Below are 17,030 nucleotides of genomic sequence, written 5' to 3' on the forward strand. Positions count from 1 at the left end.
GCTTCAAAAACAAAATCAGCGCAGGAACGCTTCCTTCTCTTTGTAGAAAGTTACTCTCCGGCGGAATCTGGTCAGTGCTGGTTGCGCAACCTCGCTCATTTCTAACTCTTTTCTGAGGGAATCAGAAGGATTGTGCTATTTTGAGCTGTTCTTTTGCAGGAGGGAAGTCGAGATGTGGTAGCAAACGTGCAGAATCTGAGTGGCTTTGGGAAACCGCAAAAGAAGCAGCTTGGAAATTTATGTCAAGACAAGCATTTGGCGTTTACTGCTGTTCGGTGCCGTCTGTTCGAAGCAACCGTTCAAAGTTCGAACTGTGGCACTATTACCACCACATTTCTTGTCACATATTTTCTCGTGTATTTTTAGTCATTCCCTTTTCTATGACTACTTACGATGGGTTCGGTTAACGTCAATAACGTCATTATCGATGACGCACATCTCGATTCCAAAAAGGAAAGAATTATGTAGAAAATTTTGACGTATTTAATGAAACGTTATGGAAAGGTAGAAAAAAATAACATGATCAGAAAAAGGTTGACTAACACTTGATATCAGTTCTTGCATGAACTTCCAGTAGATCATGGAATAGGAAGGATATAAAAACAGTTAAATTATGTAGTTAAATTTGCTACGTTCAGTTTGTTAAGATTGGCGAGCGTGCGACGCTACCGCAACGCAGTCTCCTTGTGTGCTTGACACACACCTTTCTTTCTACCCTCCCAAAAGTTAGACACCTTTGCACTGAAAATGAGAAAAAGAACATTTCTAGTATTTCTTCAGACTATACTCCTCTGAGGAAAAATACATTGATTTTTTTGCAACGCAAGTGATCACATGATTCCACGTATTTCTTCTATATCTTCATCTTTACCGATAAAAATTCCAACAACAAAACAGAAGTGCGGTTGATATACGAGGGTGAGGAAATCCAGCAAAACAACGACAGAAATTAGCGCTTGATGACATTTAGTGCAATCTGCTCGGGTGAATTCCTAAGAAAAGCACGGAAGACCGTAGACCATCGAGAGATGGACATTTTAGTAATCCACCTGCGGTCGGTCAATTCCTGCATTCCTCAGTGGAGCTATCTCGGCGGAGCAAATTACAGTGGTCTTAGAACGACAAACTTGCGTTGTTGTTAGCGGCTGCTGCCGGAGCGGCGCGCCAGACCCCTCGCTCGGCAGCCCAAACGGAGCTAACGAGGGTCCCATCGCGAACGCAACCGCGTGCGTGACTGTACCACCCGTCACGGTCCTTTGACTGGACCTTACATGGGATACGGAAGAGAAAGTAAAGGCTTCTTCAGGCGTAAATGGAGGAAAATCGTCGGGATTTCTAGCGTGCTCGGATTTTTGGAAGTTATCCTTGCCAGTAACCCTGCTTACTGCTCTTCGTTCCAACGTGAAGATAAGATTGATGAACCACACCACCAAGCTTTTTTGGCATAACACCAGAATTTGAAGCACGAATAAATCCAATATACACTCAAGGATATGAATCTCACTAGATTTTATGGTAAATAAGAGAGGTCAATTACAGATGAACTATCAAGTGGATCGGTAGAGACGTGAAGAATGCAGTGAACTCGTCCATTTTTCGTCTGGTCTAAACCGCTACCTTCGAGCTTTACGGTAACCCACATGGGTGATATTACTGTACGCACTCCTTTCATAGAGTACGAGAATCATCATAACCACTACGAAAGTACGTAACCGCTCAAAAATAATTATGTAGTCATAACGTTTACGTTTCATTGAAAATTACTTCTAGAAACGATGCTTGCCTGCCCGGTTTTTCCCCTGTGACTGAAAATGAGTGTACTTTTCGTTAGACGTTTGATATGCGTGGAACAAGAGACCACAAAAAGAGGAAATATGGGGCGCGTAGCCTTTCAACGCTTAACGCAAGCAATTGTAAGCAATTCTTCCTTTTCTCCATCACTTGTGATTTCTGTAACAACTCCTAAAAAAGGGACAACATTAGTTCTGCGAATTTCTTCTGAAAGAGCTAGTCCTTCTTCATTTCCAGCGCCATTTCGAGGTTGTCGAGAAGTTCAGAAATCGTTCGACGAACACTGTATAACAATGTATGCTACCCGCTCGCTGTTAGCACCCTATCGACTGCAACGAACAAGGGAAATTTTCGAGTTAACTTCTCGAAAATTCATTATCTCGTTCCTTAAAGAATGCATTACGTTAGAGTGTACAGTTCAGAACCACTTGCAGCCAGAAACATGCACGCATGTCAGCCAGAAACATTATTGAAACCTCCACGGATTATTCATGCTTGGCTGTTCCTTAAATGTTTTCAAGATGACTAAACGTTGACTTTCGTGGAAGGAAATGTATCTACGCTGAACTTCTCTTTGAGAAGTTCAGATGACGCAAACATTTCCACAAATTTTCCAACAAAATTCCCACTAAAAAATCTTAGTCATCCAATGCCTCAAACGCTTTTGGGGGCTTACGGCCGCCAAATTACGATACAAAGTCCCCAGTATCAGTGCGCAAATGCTTACGGCATTTTTCGCCACGTTAAAGTTGTCATGACCGAAATACAGACACTGGGACCCCATGAGCTGAGAAGATATTGGCGACTCCAATATTGTGGTGTTATTGCAGTCACGTCATATAATGAAAAAGAACTGATTACACGGGAACGTCTATTCCTGAGTTCATTCCTGCCTCGGACAAACGCTTGGCTAATAGCAATATCTATCTGGAACTACGATTCAATCAAACAATCAAATAAATCTCATACACAAGCAGCCTATGAAATATTCCAGTTATAATTCTCGGACAGCTACTGCGATCACACCAAATCAGTGTTCCTCACTGACCCTAAATTCATGGCTAACTTTCCCAGACGCAGCACGCATTAAAGCTTCTGCTCCGAAAAGGTCTCGAGTCTCGCTAGAATTCACGACCCAGGAGGGATGAAGTAAGAGAACAGAAAGAACAGAGAGAGCGTGACAGCAATTCTCACATTTTGCAGTAGCTAATAAGAAATGAGTTGGGGAAAACGTTCATGATGAAAACATTACGCGAATGACAGAATATGAAAGCTTTGATGGTGTTTGTTGCAAAAATCCCGTAGTTGTATTTTGTCGAAGAGAGTCCTTTATCATCCAGCAAATAATCATAATCCTTGAGAAAGATCTGCCTGTCCTCTACTGCCTCCAGCTTAACCTGCATATTCATTCATGTCTAATTATTAGAGTTTTCCTAGTTAAATCCAGGCTCCGCAATGCATCAGCGAAAAACAATACATGCTTACTTCATTTAAGATGTACGCATCCGTCCGTCGAGAATGTCAACGTGGTATTTCCTAATTAAAAAAAATAAAAGTGAAGCAAATCATAGAAAAAAAAGAGAACTTCAAAAAGTATGATACTCTTTTACAAAGTTTACAAAGTCTGAAAAGTCTCCAAATACTTTTAATTCATATTAGATATTGCAGATTTGTTAATAACAATCCAGATGTGGCGAAATAAATTCGTAGAAAAATGTCTAGAACTAGAAATCATCCTTGAAATACTCTTCCATCTACAATTCTGAAGAAATTCCCGCGAGTGCATCATACATAGAACCTTCTGTCCTTGAATAGCGGCAAAACTGACGCCGAGAAAAAAACAACTCGAGAACTACAAATGGACAGCAAAAAACTCTTCTCCACACACATCACGCTCAAATACGATCGCGGTTTTTTACGCTTCCTTGAGATACGGTTTTTGAAGTAGTTTGCTGCGATCACAAAAAATAGAACGCAACTCGAAAAATTGCACAAAAACGCAAAGAAAATTGGTGTGAAAACTTGTTTTTGGGAGATTGAAGAATCATCGGCTCCAATTGTCCGGTTCGTTAAGAATTCAGTTAAGATAAGAGATTAGGTTAATCATCCCTTCTTGGTATGGGCTAAGGAGCATCAAGCAGGTTCCGGGATCCATAACCTTGCAGTGTCGGACGAAAAACACACAATGAAATTGTATTACGTCAACTTCAATTACGGCTAATCAGCAACTTTGATGCAACTAATCATGGTCGACTTACTCCTGCAGCGAGTCGATTTTGAATAACAACGAACTTTCTGCGCATAACAATTATTCTCCTTGTAGTCCCAAACAGCAACATCATGTTTCATATTTTTTTTCCAGGAATTTGACAGAGTCTGAGGGATGCGCCTAATTTCGAAATGATGTCACCTGAAGTTTCCCATATGTTAGAGCGTCCTTTTCCATCAATTTTTTTCGATTAATCTCCTTTTTTTCCTTTTCATACTTTTTAAGATCAATTTTAAATTGTCGAAGAAGTGACTATCGATTTAGAATTAGGTCAACATGAGAAAAAATAACAAAAGAAGATGAAATCTACGTTCACGTCAGCTCACTCCATCAAATTTCGCCAATTTTTTGCTCAACGAAGTAGAGAGTTTGAGTAATCACGCGTAGAAGTGCGGCGTACCCCTTCCAACTAGTTTTGAGTGCTGCGGTTGTGATTCTGCCGATAGTTTCCGATGCGAATTCAGACGCTCCTATTCTTGTCTTACTCAGCTTCAGAAACGACAACAGCCAGCGGTTTCACACAGCAGCAGCGGCACTTTGAAGCATCGCCTCCATCGACTCCTACCATTGATTGAATTTTAAATTCAATTCATGGTCTCCTTCCTTGTGGTAGTGCGTTATGGAAGTATGCACTTTTTCAAGTATTTAAAACAGATTATAGAAGTGGTAACCGACAAGAATGACGGAAAAGTCCGCTACATTCAAACTGAAGAATACCAAGAACAAAATCAGACCTAAATGATGTCAACAGTGAGGATTATTGAAATGTTGGGAACAGACAGATACGATTTTCTATCAAATATCGTAAGTATCGCCTCCTCAATATTCCTAGAATATTAACAAATCCAGGTGTTACGCGGGTTTTTTTTTGAAATGACGTAGAAACATCCGTAGAAACAACAAATTTCGTTTTACCACCCAAATGTTACCTCCCTTTCACTCATTCGGGTATGAAAATTTTCCCATCAGTCGCAGAAGGTCTCCAGTAATGAACGCGATCACATCATTTAAAAAAAACACTGATTTTGTATTGGCAAAAAAGCTTCCTTATTACCTTAGTTCTCATGTCTACGTTGGAAAAATAACGTGAGATGATTCCAATAAGCCGGAAAGTGAAATACAACCAACTAGGTTAATATTACTTTTCCTTGTAACTATAGGATTTGAGGTACTGCAGAGGTATTTTTATAGAGCAACGAGTTGACTGTGATGGTAAAATACTAAACATTTCTTCACTGACTAACTCAGCGACAGATTTTAACGTCTTTTTTCTTTTCTTGAGAGCTTCATTTTTTCAAAAAGGACGGATTAGTAACGGTGAAGCGCAGTCGGTATGTCGCTGTGGCAGGATCGATAGGTCGGAGGTTCGAATCCGCCCTAGTGCTCACCAAGCCTTTCCCTCCCAAGGGTCTATAAATTGGTACCACACTTGTCTGGGAGGATAAAAACATTGACCTGAGGCATCGGATAGCCCTCACAAGTCATTGTGTAGGCCAATTACACGTTCGTGAACCTCAAACGATTCTGAATTGAAGTGAATGTGGGGACGCATCCCGTGCGGATTGATTAACGCCGGACACTTTTTCCTTTATCCGTTATTACTTCTTAAAAGAGCCCTGTGCGTCTTGGCACGAAGGTCTTCGCCCTTCTTTGTGTCAAGTGCACAAAATTGGGTTGGCGCATCTATAAGGATTTTTGTATCGGTGTTTTATTTTCTGGCAACGCTCTTATTTTTCTCCAGTACAAGCGTCATAGAGATATAGAAGTACAGTAGTGATAGCGTTTTTCGGAGAACCATATCAAACTATTCAAGGTCTCATGAGGAGGATGAGGAATCTGAGCAACTGAGACACTAATATTTTTCGAAATCTTCGCGCGCCGACGAACTTAAGCAGTGCTAAGGCTAGAAGACTGTCTTTATTAGCATATGTACTTATATAGCATTGGATCTACGTATTGGATAGAAAAAATAAGCAATACATAAAAATTTATCGCCTGTTAAGGATAAGAATAAAAGATAAAGCACGAAATAATTGCTAACAATGAAAGCATTGTATCTCTTGATTGAACAGATGCATTTCAGTGGTAGTGAGTCACCAGTACGTCTCGGCACTACAGTACCGTGGACGGTCCAACACCTCTCGGGGTCGACCATCTTTTTCCTGCTTCCGGAGTCCATAGATTTGTGTCACACTTCTCTGCGAGGACAACGACACCGTCTTCCTTCATCGGCTAATCCCTGACGCCTTTGTATAGGATCACGCTTTCGCAAACTTTACGATTAAGAACTGAGGTCGAACTAGTTGGCGTCATCCCAAATGGATGGATCAGTGCTGGCCATTCTATCTTTTAAGTTCGCAACTCATGAGCTCCAGTGCTATAACCGTGACAGCTTCCCAATAAGGATTTTCTTGAGAGAACTAAGACTCGGATAAATTGCTTGCTTTTGCAAACACAGTTCTGCATCATAACAGTAGGATACCATTAGAAGCAGCAGAAGTACAGCAGCAACTCTTGTCTGGTTATTCCCCAACGGAAATTTTCTATATTGGGATCTTTTGAGTTGTAGGCGAAAATTCAAACATTGCCTACAAGTATCACAGCAAAAGCGCAAAGGACTCCTGACAAATCCAGAATACGGAGGGATAGGAAGCAGTATCGAGAATTTGTCCGATGACGCAACTTCTTACACTCTCGTGAATGACGAATTGTAAACGCATAAAGTGGATTAGGGGTAAAATTTGTCGATGAATACATCTGTAGGATTGGTGAAATCCACTTCAAATGCTCTCATTTAATCATTCTTATGGGTGTAAGAAGTTGTTTCGTCGGGCACGTTAGTCACTTCTGATCCACCAGTATTCTGGATTTGTAAGGAGTGCTGGGCGTTTCAAGTGTGATGGTAAAAACAACGACTGTAATCGACGCTACTCTTCAAAGTGGAAAAAAAAATCAATATGAAAAAGTTTCGTTGCTTTCAAATCGGAACTGGGATAAAGCTGAAATCCCTACTGTACACAAACCAGTGATCAGGCCCTCGAACATGAAATCATCTACTTGGCTTGGATTAACATCAACACAGGGTTCATCCCCCTATGGTTTCTTGAGTATATCACAGTAATCACATTCGCATGTTCAAAGTGGGATACAAGAGGTTTGCGAAATTAATGCGAAGGGCCTTTGCGTCTACGAGGAAAATGGACTCGCAGCTATTTGACGAAGATCCACATCGCAGTCATTCACGTAAGTGCAGCCGATGATAATTAGGTAATAAGCCAGCTGGACCACTCCATTGAATAGCTCTTTAATAAAATGCAACAAAAACTCGTCCACACAACAACGGAAAACTATGACGTAATGAAAAGATCGATGACTCGGAAGAAACCTCGAAAAAGAATCGAAATCATTCAGTAGATCCGTTGAATGAGTTCAGCTACTTTACAGAAACTCAAACATTGCATTGGGTGCAGTTTCGATCGTAAACACTTCGTTTTGCTGCGAAATGAAATAAAAAGTGATCATTTTGAAAATGTAAGAGATACGGCGGGTATTCGTCATCGCAGCGACAACGCAACAAAGAAACATAATAAATGGGAGGCGATGAAACTGGTTCTAGCAGTTACAGCATCACTTGGCACGCACTAGTGGTGTCATTGGCTGTGTGTGAGCATCCAAGAGAGCAGTTCTTATGAGATTCAGGACACTTGAGAGGCTACTGAGACGAAACAGAGTCCCGAAAAACGCGACAGGTCAAGCGACGGAAATAAGCAAGGCAAAAGGACACTTCCAACGAAGCGATGTTTTCTCGGCGCTTCTGATGACAACGAGTGAATCGAACTGCTCAATGGTTCGTCGAAAAAAATTCATTGGCAACAAAAAGTACTGTCAACAACTTGTAGCTAAAAAAAAGACTGGGGTCCCTGAGCGTGATTTCGTTGTCGTTCAGCACGTACGTCCACAGACGGCGACGTCTTCTGCGGAGTGCAGGAGATTTTCCAGTGGAGAGGAGGCAGAGAGAGCGTCTTCTCGTCCCAAGTCAGTGTTGTTTTTTCAAAGGAAGTTGGGCTGAGATACCGATCTAAACTGGGTACTCGCCATTGCCGTTCATTGCTGAAGTTGTCAAGATGTTTATAGGTCCTGGTGCTGATCGCCGCCACTTCGAGGTGTTCCACCGCTTCCTTCTTTTCTGAACCGAGAAGAAAGAAAATGTGAAATACGTTACGACTTCATTCAGAAAGTTTTTGAAATTGTAGAAGCAGTCACGTCGATCAAAAGCAAAGTTGGACTGATTTTTTTCCATTCAAAAATTGACCTAAACTCCTTTCACTGCGACATTCGTTGTGTAAACCTGTGTATTTCCAGACATTCAACCGCTTGCTATATTCCATACCATCGAGACCTTTTTTCAGATTTGGACTTACCTCTCAGTGCCTTTGGAAACTGCACCACCTCTATTATGCGGTACGATGAAGCGCATCAGTCATAAAAACTTGCCGTCCCACAACCAGTTAAAATCACTTCCTAAAACATTCAAAAACTGTACTGTAGCCTCGACCTGTGTACTCACTTATTTTAGCACATTATCGTCGAGATCTTCCTTGGTTTTCGTAGATTAGAGCGATGAGGGGAGCGGATCACCGTAGAATCTGCTCATGTTGAAATGCATTCACATTCGTTTACCGAGTAACGACTTTAACGTTTTTGAAAGAGGTTCTGGTGTAATTTCGCAAAATTCGTGTTTTGAAAGGCATAGAAAGGTGGAGGCCCATGACTCCTGGAATCGTCATTGAGGCATACTTGTAGGTATTGTAATGCTTGGTAGTTTCGGTGCTGGCTTCCCACATCCATCATTTGGAGAACATCCTTCGTTGTAGCGCATTTGTAATTTTTGCCGCAAAAACGCATCTTCCAGTCGTATCGTGCACCTTCTCATTATCTACACGCCGATTTCTTTGATCCTGACGTACAGATTGAGAACACGGGGGCAAAATCAGCCGACGCTCTGCTAGCAGCGGCTATTTGTGGTTTGCGCGCGTTTAGCCGTCAGCCATCCGGTTCAAGCGCATATCTTCCATCTGTCTCTTTCTGTGTGTTGCCATCACCTCCAAAAACAGCACTGCGAGTTTTCACTTTTAACCTGTCCTTCCTTCCTTCCGTAAACACTACTCTATGAATCACTGCAGTGCTGTACAGTTTCTCTCATCACTCTGCTTTCACGGTACTTTGATATGATTTGATCGTTAATGCAAGAAATGTGCAACACAAGAGACTGGAAGAGATCTTTGTTAGAAGGTTCATCTGGCAAAAAACCATATCTTGGAACAGCAACGGAGACTCTTTCGGATCACACATTTATGGGGATTTCCAGAATAGAAACAGCAATCTCACGAACTGCGGGAACAACTGGGCGCTTGGTCGCCAACAATTTGGTAGTGATTGCTGTGCCTCTTTTCGCAAGAGTTGTTTTTATGTTCTTCATGTCTCGCATGTGATAATTGCTCGGTAATTTTATTCCGATCACTTGTATTGTTCATGGTTTTCAGTGGCGTTCAAAATAGGACACCTTTCCCGAGTTTTAGGGATACATAGACTGTATTTTCTCCAAAGTTTCATTCAACGAGCGGTCAGAGACTTTCTGCATGAAACATTCTCTGCTTTTTGAGTGACGAATATCCTATCATTCATTTTTACGGATCCGATAAGCTTTCAGCGTAGGAATAAAACCAACATTCAACAACCGATTTTCTCATTCTTTTCTGGACAATTCTTTTCAAGGAGTTCCTTTTGCTTGTGAACTGTCCATTCCATCCGCACATTCATTCGATGTTACTCTCAATCTCAGTTGTAATTGAAAAAAATATAATTCGTAATTATAGCTAAGCAATTATTAATTATCAATTCACTATGTCAAGCACTATTCTCTGTGTTATGGTCACCACAGAAGCATTACTGTTCCTGGGGAGTCGACGAAAGAGATACCTGCCTTTTATTTATAATAATCATCCCCTTGGATAATGAAGTAATAAAGTAGTAACGAACCGTAGTTACAGAGATAGTTTGGTTTTAAATACTTGTAATGACGGAAAAACATTAACTCATCGAAAATTACGGAGTGCCTCGTTATCTCTTTCAGTTTCTTTGCAGTTTCTTCATCGCATTTTTATAGTTGTGGCTGTGCTTCCTGAAAAGCCGCTGATTGACCCATCAAAACCCGTTGCTAGACCGCAGAACTGTTCATGTTGCTTCTGATAGATATCAATTTGGCAGTTCCGAAGTTAAAGTTGGACCCCCTCCATCCTCCGCATCTGTTTATTCATTAGCGGAGTAGCTAATTTTTTGCGTTGACCCTCAGTTCACCTCGTAAATGTGTTCACTGTTCTGAGAATGCGTTGCGCATCGGCTATTTGTTGTGCTATTCTTGAACTATCGCGAGGGATCTTACAGTATGAAACCTTCGGATTTTTTTAGTACAAAGGTCAAGAAATTCGCACTCGAACGGTCAAATCGCAGTTCACCTTGCTAACAAATGGCGAAGCGACACCCATAATTTCTGGAGTTGTTCCACTTCAGAAATGAAAAGGACGAATTTTCTTTTTTTTCTTTCATCGACTTACATGTTTTTCACACTACGAATTTATCAGTACTCCACAACACCCCGTTACCCTTTATATGGCCTCATTCTTCGCTAATATTCTTGCCATTTATTTATTTTTCATCCTTCTTTCAACTCTATAAAAGTCTTAAACAGCGCACCCTAGATCTTTTCCATATCACGTCTGGTACGTTTGTGTTAGTTCATCAACAAGTCCAGCTCTGCAGTGTAGTAATATCGTCGCTCTGGATACCGTGAAAGGATTTTTCGGTGAAGACCACGTTCTTCTCACTTCCAACACGTGGTCGAAATGAGCGAATTATGTGTCTTCTTAATCAGAATTCAGAAGTTGAATTCATCATTGCAAGGGATAGATTCTTCTGCTCGTAGTAATGTTGATGAATTCTTCCGCAGAACAACTAAGCTTTTACCCACATCCCGAAGTCATAATTTATGTGTGTGTGTGTGTCCTTCGAAGAAACAACTCACATGTCTGTTGTGATATCATTGTACGTTTCTTTGCTTTGATCGATTCGCCAAACTTTCGAATGAGTGAACCTCATGACAAGATGAAAAGAACGTATGAAAAGATGAAAATGAAGAGAAGGAATGCTCGTTAATTCTGGACTTTTCCTCTTCTATGTAATTCTTTCGAGTGTGTAGTCTTGGTATTAGTTTTAAAACTATAAATTTGACTCCGAAGAAAATCTCGATCCGATCTACTTTTCCTACTCTGTGCTGTCTCTAATTTCACATCGTGACTCTCTCAATTTAGTAATTCTTTCGAGTGTGTAGTCTTGGTATTCGCTCATTTAAAGGCACCCCACGAATCTGAGGTGGTGCAGATTTTAGGTGGAGTATTCGTATACGGGATGGGAGACTACGGAGAGGGAGGTGATTCCGTCCATTTCTTCCTAATTGCCGTAAAAAACGGCCCGGAAGATACGGCTTCATTTGTTTTGGCGCACCATTTTGTACAAAGGGTTCGATTGGAGCGCGCCAGTCTTGTGCGGCGCCGCATCTTTCGGGCCCTTTTTTTACGGCAATTAGCAAGAAATGGATAGAATCACCTCCACCTCCGTAGTCTCCCATCCCGTATACGAATACTCCACCTGAAATCTGCACCACCTCAGATTCGTGGGGTGATGCCTTTAATTTCGATTTTTCAAAAAGTTTCTGAGAAGAAATATTACTGCTGTGTTCTCGCATCAACTAAACTCCCGCATCGTAATATAAATCTTTTGATTTGTAAAAAGACTAGATAAAATCCGCAGCATTTCTTTCTCGCACAAGGCTAGCTGTTTCAAGTTTGACATCTTTTTTCTTTAGTCGGCGTCAGTTTCTGCAAATAACCATCGAACAAAAGAATACAGCCTAAACAGCATCAAAACTTTGACAGCCCGAGTGAGACTAGCACAATCCTGAAATTATCGCTTGCTATCCAGTTATCCGCTCTTCGTGTAATCTAAAAGCCATCGTTTGTTACTGTAGCCTGCCGAAGGTGTGAAATGTGTGCTTTTCACCGCCAATTGGGTCACGACCCCTAGCGTCGGATCATCTGCTAGATCTAATGCTTCAGTGTCGCTATCTTCTATGCATCTTCGACTTCGATACAATCGCCCATAACCATTTCGAGTGGGTTGTGCAGGCGGAGGCAGGCAGGCAGGTAGGTAGGCGACGACGCGAGAGGCGGGTCGTTGTGGCACTGTCGCTCTGTCGGAACATGCCGCTCGGAACTGTAGCAGCTAACGCCATTCTTACACCACGTAACACCTCGATCGCTCACCTACCCCACCGCTACCCTTTGTCACTTGCCAAAATCGGGCCCCGTCGACCTTCTCTGCTTTTTCACGCTGACAGCTCTTTTTTCTAAAGCCTATTGTCGCTAACATAGACCGTTCCACACAAATCGCCTCCGTTCGCTGGACTATTTGTCGTTCTCTGTTCTACCTTATCCTGGAACGTTTTCGTATGTGTGGAGTAATTTTTTGCCTTTCTTCTCTGGATTTCAGTTGGGAAGCCTCGCAAGTTTATGTACACACTCGCAGTTATGAGTTCCTATATTGCACGTACAAGGACAACTAAAAAGGACAAGGTCTTCTGGGCTTTGTCACGGTTGCTTTTTTCGGATTCATTTGAAAGGTGCATGTTTTGCGTACTTCACCGTGACACATGAACTTCTATTACTCTACGAATCCACCGACTTTCTTTTATAACTTCTAAAATGTCATGAACGTCGCAGATAAATAACGGATTAACCAAACAATGAAATGCATAAAAATGGATAACAAGGATAAAATAATCCTCTTCTTGGGACTGTGTTTCTTAAAAAAATTCCAATGTTCTCATCTCCAAGCCACTTAGAATTCTATCGAGTTCAAATGAACACAGAACCCACACAAGTCTCTGGAGAATCTGGAACCTTCGCATCACGTGGATTTCTATTAGAAGGCAATCCTTAACTTATACAGTATTGTTATCCCAGATATTGTTCATATGAGTAAATACATAAATATCTCAAAAATATGTGTGTAGAGAATATGAAAAGTTGGGTGACCCCGATCCTCGAATTACTTCAGATTATACGAGGTTTTGGTTTCTGCAGCGAATACCTGGCAAGGAACTTCCCCTCTATCTATCACGAAAGGAATGTTTCGACGGTAGAACGTGTTTCTTTTGATATCGGTTTTCATGTGACTCGTCAAACTTTCATTCAATCTCCTCACAGGTAGACCCTGAAGTCTCAAGCACTCTGAATTGTACTGCGAAGCGAAGTGAGCATTCTAGGTATTTTCTCCGTAGATGCTGCATAGAATACACAACACTTCAAGGACGCAAAAAAGGAGTTCTGTTATCGGCGCATTTTAATTTTTTGATCACACTGGTCTCGTAACGAAGAATTTCCCAACGTTCATCAGCTTTCTTCTCTTCAGCGGCTTCCTTGGCAAGCGGTCAGCTAGCTTTATTCACTCCTCTACTCACGACCTCTCAAATCTGGCTTTTTACTGTAGAAATGTCGCTTAACGTTTAGAAAATAGTTCTGTACGACTAGTAGGATTTTTATTTCCCATTTTTCGAATTTCTTTCTGTTTGGTTGCTCTTTTGCACAGTCTAGGCAATATTCAGCGAGACAACGCTACCGTGTTTGGCCACACACCGAAAATCTAAGGCACACTGTATCTGAAAATATTCTGGTCCAACTTTTAAAGATTTCCAAGACAAAAGTGGTGATGAAATTAAGCACACTTTGTGAGAAAGAACATCAAAACTAGTTCTTCGCCATGTTCCCACTTTATTCCTACCAAATCCAAGGAAATTGTAGAACCACCTGAAAAGTTCACTTGAAAATTTCGGAGACATTTTTCCGAAGTAAAAATGTTGCGCGACTAACCGTTACGCCATTCACTTGATACAACACTCACCTGTGAATCACTGTGTTTTGAATGAAACGAAACGTAAATTTTCAATTTTATGGGAACCAACGCGGTGGAACGAAGAGAACGGAGTCCATTTCGGTGCAACTGAAGAATTCAGTCAAGGTCAGCTTAAGATTTGCTAGTATGCAAAAATGACTGCCAAAGAGAGCGCTACTCTTGTAAAAAGACAAAGGATCCGTGATAAAATCAAAATCACTATACTTCTTTTCGTTTTGCCTTAACATAATTACTTAACGCTTTCCAAAAACACTGTCCCTCTGTCTTCAATCAAATAAAATTAATATTTGACCATTTGCAACTACCATTACTCAGTATCATTGTCTATTATTTAAGCAAACGCTTACATGCGTAATCGGCGATTGAATCATTGCAATAATTTTTCAGAATAAAAAAATTCTACAAGTCACAGAAGTTTATGCATCAACCCAATGATATTTGTATGGCCAGCTCCAACGCGATGTCCCTTTAGGTTTGAGATTTGTATAGGTTTGCCGTTGAAAATTTTAAGAAATCAAGTTTTAGGAAAACTTAACAGACAGTTTTCACCAACGAACCTCTCCTTTGAATACAGCAGTTAAAGCGGAAGCGTAGACGAAACAATTATTTCGTATCCAGTAGCAAACAGATCTTATCGCAATCTTCACTAAGTCCAAAACGTTATCTAAGAAAATCGAATCCATCCGAAAGAAAACAACCATTTCAATCTGCTTACTCGCTGTCTGGTCTGGCCGTTAGAACCATAAGTTTCATGTTTTCCCTTACACTAAACCATTAGTAGGAAATGATAGAAGGCATTTCATTTCAATCTCAAGGTAACTCTCCAGCAATTCATCTCTACGAATTCATCACGAAACGCGCACTTGTTGTGATAATTAGGTTTTGTTGGATTCGGAAGAAGTTTCAATTAAGACAACATCTTTAAAGACAGCATTCAGAAGCTGCACATTTCTCAGTTTCTTCAACGAAGCAACTCTTTACCCTTGTACAAGTGACAAAAAGAAAATGAACTTCACCGTTTCTTCTGATGAGAGTTGTGAAGAAATTCTTTAGCAACCGATTATACCATTGATCAACTTCGCAAGCTCACATCCCACTGCATGTACAGGTGTAAAAAGATGTGTCGTCATGCAAACTGATCAATCTGGTGCTCCTGCTCCATCTGAGTCCTGGACTGGCGAGGAGTCATTCGCGTTTCGAGAATTCCCGAAAGTAACGTGCTATTTGAGATCCCACAGCGCTGTTTGAAGAAATACTATAGTGTGAAGAAAAATTAGGGAAAGAATATGGTCATCAAATTCTAGGTATTCGATTTCAGGATGTCATTAAACGCTCAACGCTTTATCTGCACAGTTTAATTAGTTAACTGTCTACAATGTCTCTTCTAAGAAAAGAGCGATTTTATCCAGGATACCTTTATGTCTAGAATATCTGCAATACCTTATATTAAAAAAACCTACCATAATTTTCCAATCCTTTCTGTGTCACGTGTGCCGAACGTCTCTTATTTTTCTACTCTCCCAATCCCTTTAGGGTGACAATATTTCTTCGTAATCACTTCGGTGTGACAGTTAGAAAAGTAAACAACTAAGAATACACTAGGTTTTTACAGTGATCAGCGTGATCCCATGACTGAAAAGTGTGTATTATTGTCATAAATTAAGAATGTTTATAATGTAAAAAACCGATGGCTATTCAGGAAAAAGTTATTCTGCTGCTGCGAATGAACCGAATAACTGGAGAACTTTTGCCGAAACTGCTTTTTTCATTCCGGTGACGTCAGCCATCGACTTCGCGAAGATGGTGTCCTTGTGTTGGTGTGATCGTGTCGTGATGTCGCGTTGTTGTCGCCAAGCAGTTTCACCTTTCACTTCCTCGCTGAACGCAGATCAATCCTTGCTTCTTCCACATCTTTATAAACTGCTTTTCTATGCGAGTATTTCCATGCGTGTACGTCACTCGTTAAAATCAGTGCAATCGATTAGATGATACCGCACCCCTAAGAATGTTACAGGACAACGCCGACGGGCCTGCGCTACGTCTTCCGCAAGTCCTGCCTTCTCCATATTCGCTATAGATTTTACGGTGTTCAGTACTGGACCTCTAGATCACAAAACCTGGTCCCATGTGGACATTAGTCCTACTTCTCCACTTGGTCGCCAACCAACTTGTTGCTGTCCGTTCGGCGCCAGTAAATTTGCCTCAAACTATCAGTGAGTTCTTGCCGATTTCGCAATTCTGAACGTATTTTTCGGCACTTCAGTGCCAGCGTTAATGTAGAAACTGAGGTACTATAGCCATTCGAAGTAAATCTTCTTCTTCACGTTCCATTTTTCCTTTGTTGAATCGCGTCATACGACTGAAATGTATAACCTGAACGCCTTCATTTTCCTTTTCTTACAGTGTAATCGTGTGCAGTTCGATTACTCTCGACCTTTAACCGAAGTGAATCTTTCTAAAAACTTCAAGTGCTCTTACTGATCTATGAACCATCTTTGTTCAATATTTTTGCAATACACTTGAAGGGACAATAAACTGTCACTTTTTTACTTTTCGAGGATGTATTCCATGAGACTTTTCTCTTTCCACGTTAAAATCTTGATTTATAAGAAAATCGCTTTCGAATGTCGAAAATAAACTAGATATTAAATAAATCTAAATGTAAACTGATATCCTTCTCGAATTAACTAGGGTTTGTCTATGCTCGATTTCCCTGTCTTTCCAGATTTTTTTTTTGTTTTTGAAAACAGAAAATAGAATTAATTTTAGGAAAGTAGGAGTGGGAGTATTCCGAGGTACATTGAATACCGTATTATTACTTCAATTTTTAACATCTAATGCATACGCAATTCGCTTTCCTTCATTTAGATTCCATTTTCGATGAGTTAGTTTGAATGTGGGCTGTCGCTGGAGTACTTTCAAATCATCTTCTTTACAAAACATG

At 40.8% G+C, this 17,030-nt stretch overlaps 3 protein-coding genes across 7 annotated transcripts in view; 1 reads left to right on the forward strand and 2 right to left on the reverse strand.

Moving 5' to 3' along the window:
* Positions 1-12,097: 12,097 nt before the first annotated feature.
* On the reverse strand, positions 12,098-12,544 carry RB195_019398 (uncharacterized protein; the record flags this gene model as incomplete). The annotated part of the gene is made up of 2 exons (XM_064187222.1): positions 12,098-12,388; positions 12,443-12,544. 2 exons carry the CDS (start codon positions 12,542-12,544, stop codon positions 12,098-12,100), a joined length of 393 nt encoding a protein of 130 aa, XP_064043103.1.
* Positions 12,545-14,870: 2,326 nt separating this feature from the next.
* RB195_019399 (uncharacterized protein) overlaps positions 14,871-17,030 on the forward strand; it is a gene marked incomplete at both ends in the record, with an annotated part of 53,191 nt that continues 51,031 nt past the window's right edge. For 4 of the 5 annotated variants that reach the window (XM_064187226.1, XM_064187225.1, XM_064187227.1 and 1 more), the window contains one exon: positions 16,212-16,299. In XM_064187226.1, the coding sequence (XP_064043106.1) occupies positions 16,212-16,299 (88 nt within the window). Of the gene's footprint in view, positions 14,902-15,785; positions 16,037-16,193; positions 16,300-17,030 lie in introns of those variants that run through there. The other variant, XM_064187223.1, reaches the window with a different exon arrangement.
* On the reverse strand, positions 15,793-16,152 carry RB195_019400 (uncharacterized protein; the record flags this gene model as incomplete). The annotated part of the gene is made up of 2 exons (XM_064187229.1): positions 15,793-15,964; positions 16,079-16,152. The coding sequence occupies 2 exons, from the start codon at positions 16,150-16,152 to the stop codon at positions 15,793-15,795; spliced, it is 246 nt and encodes an 81-aa protein (XP_064043105.1).

Source organism: Necator americanus, chromosome II (assembly GCF_031761385.1).
Source record: "Necator americanus strain Aroian chromosome II, whole genome shotgun sequence".
In the NCBI taxonomy this organism is placed as follows: Eukaryota; Metazoa; Nematoda; class Chromadorea; order Rhabditida; family Ancylostomatidae; genus Necator; species Necator americanus.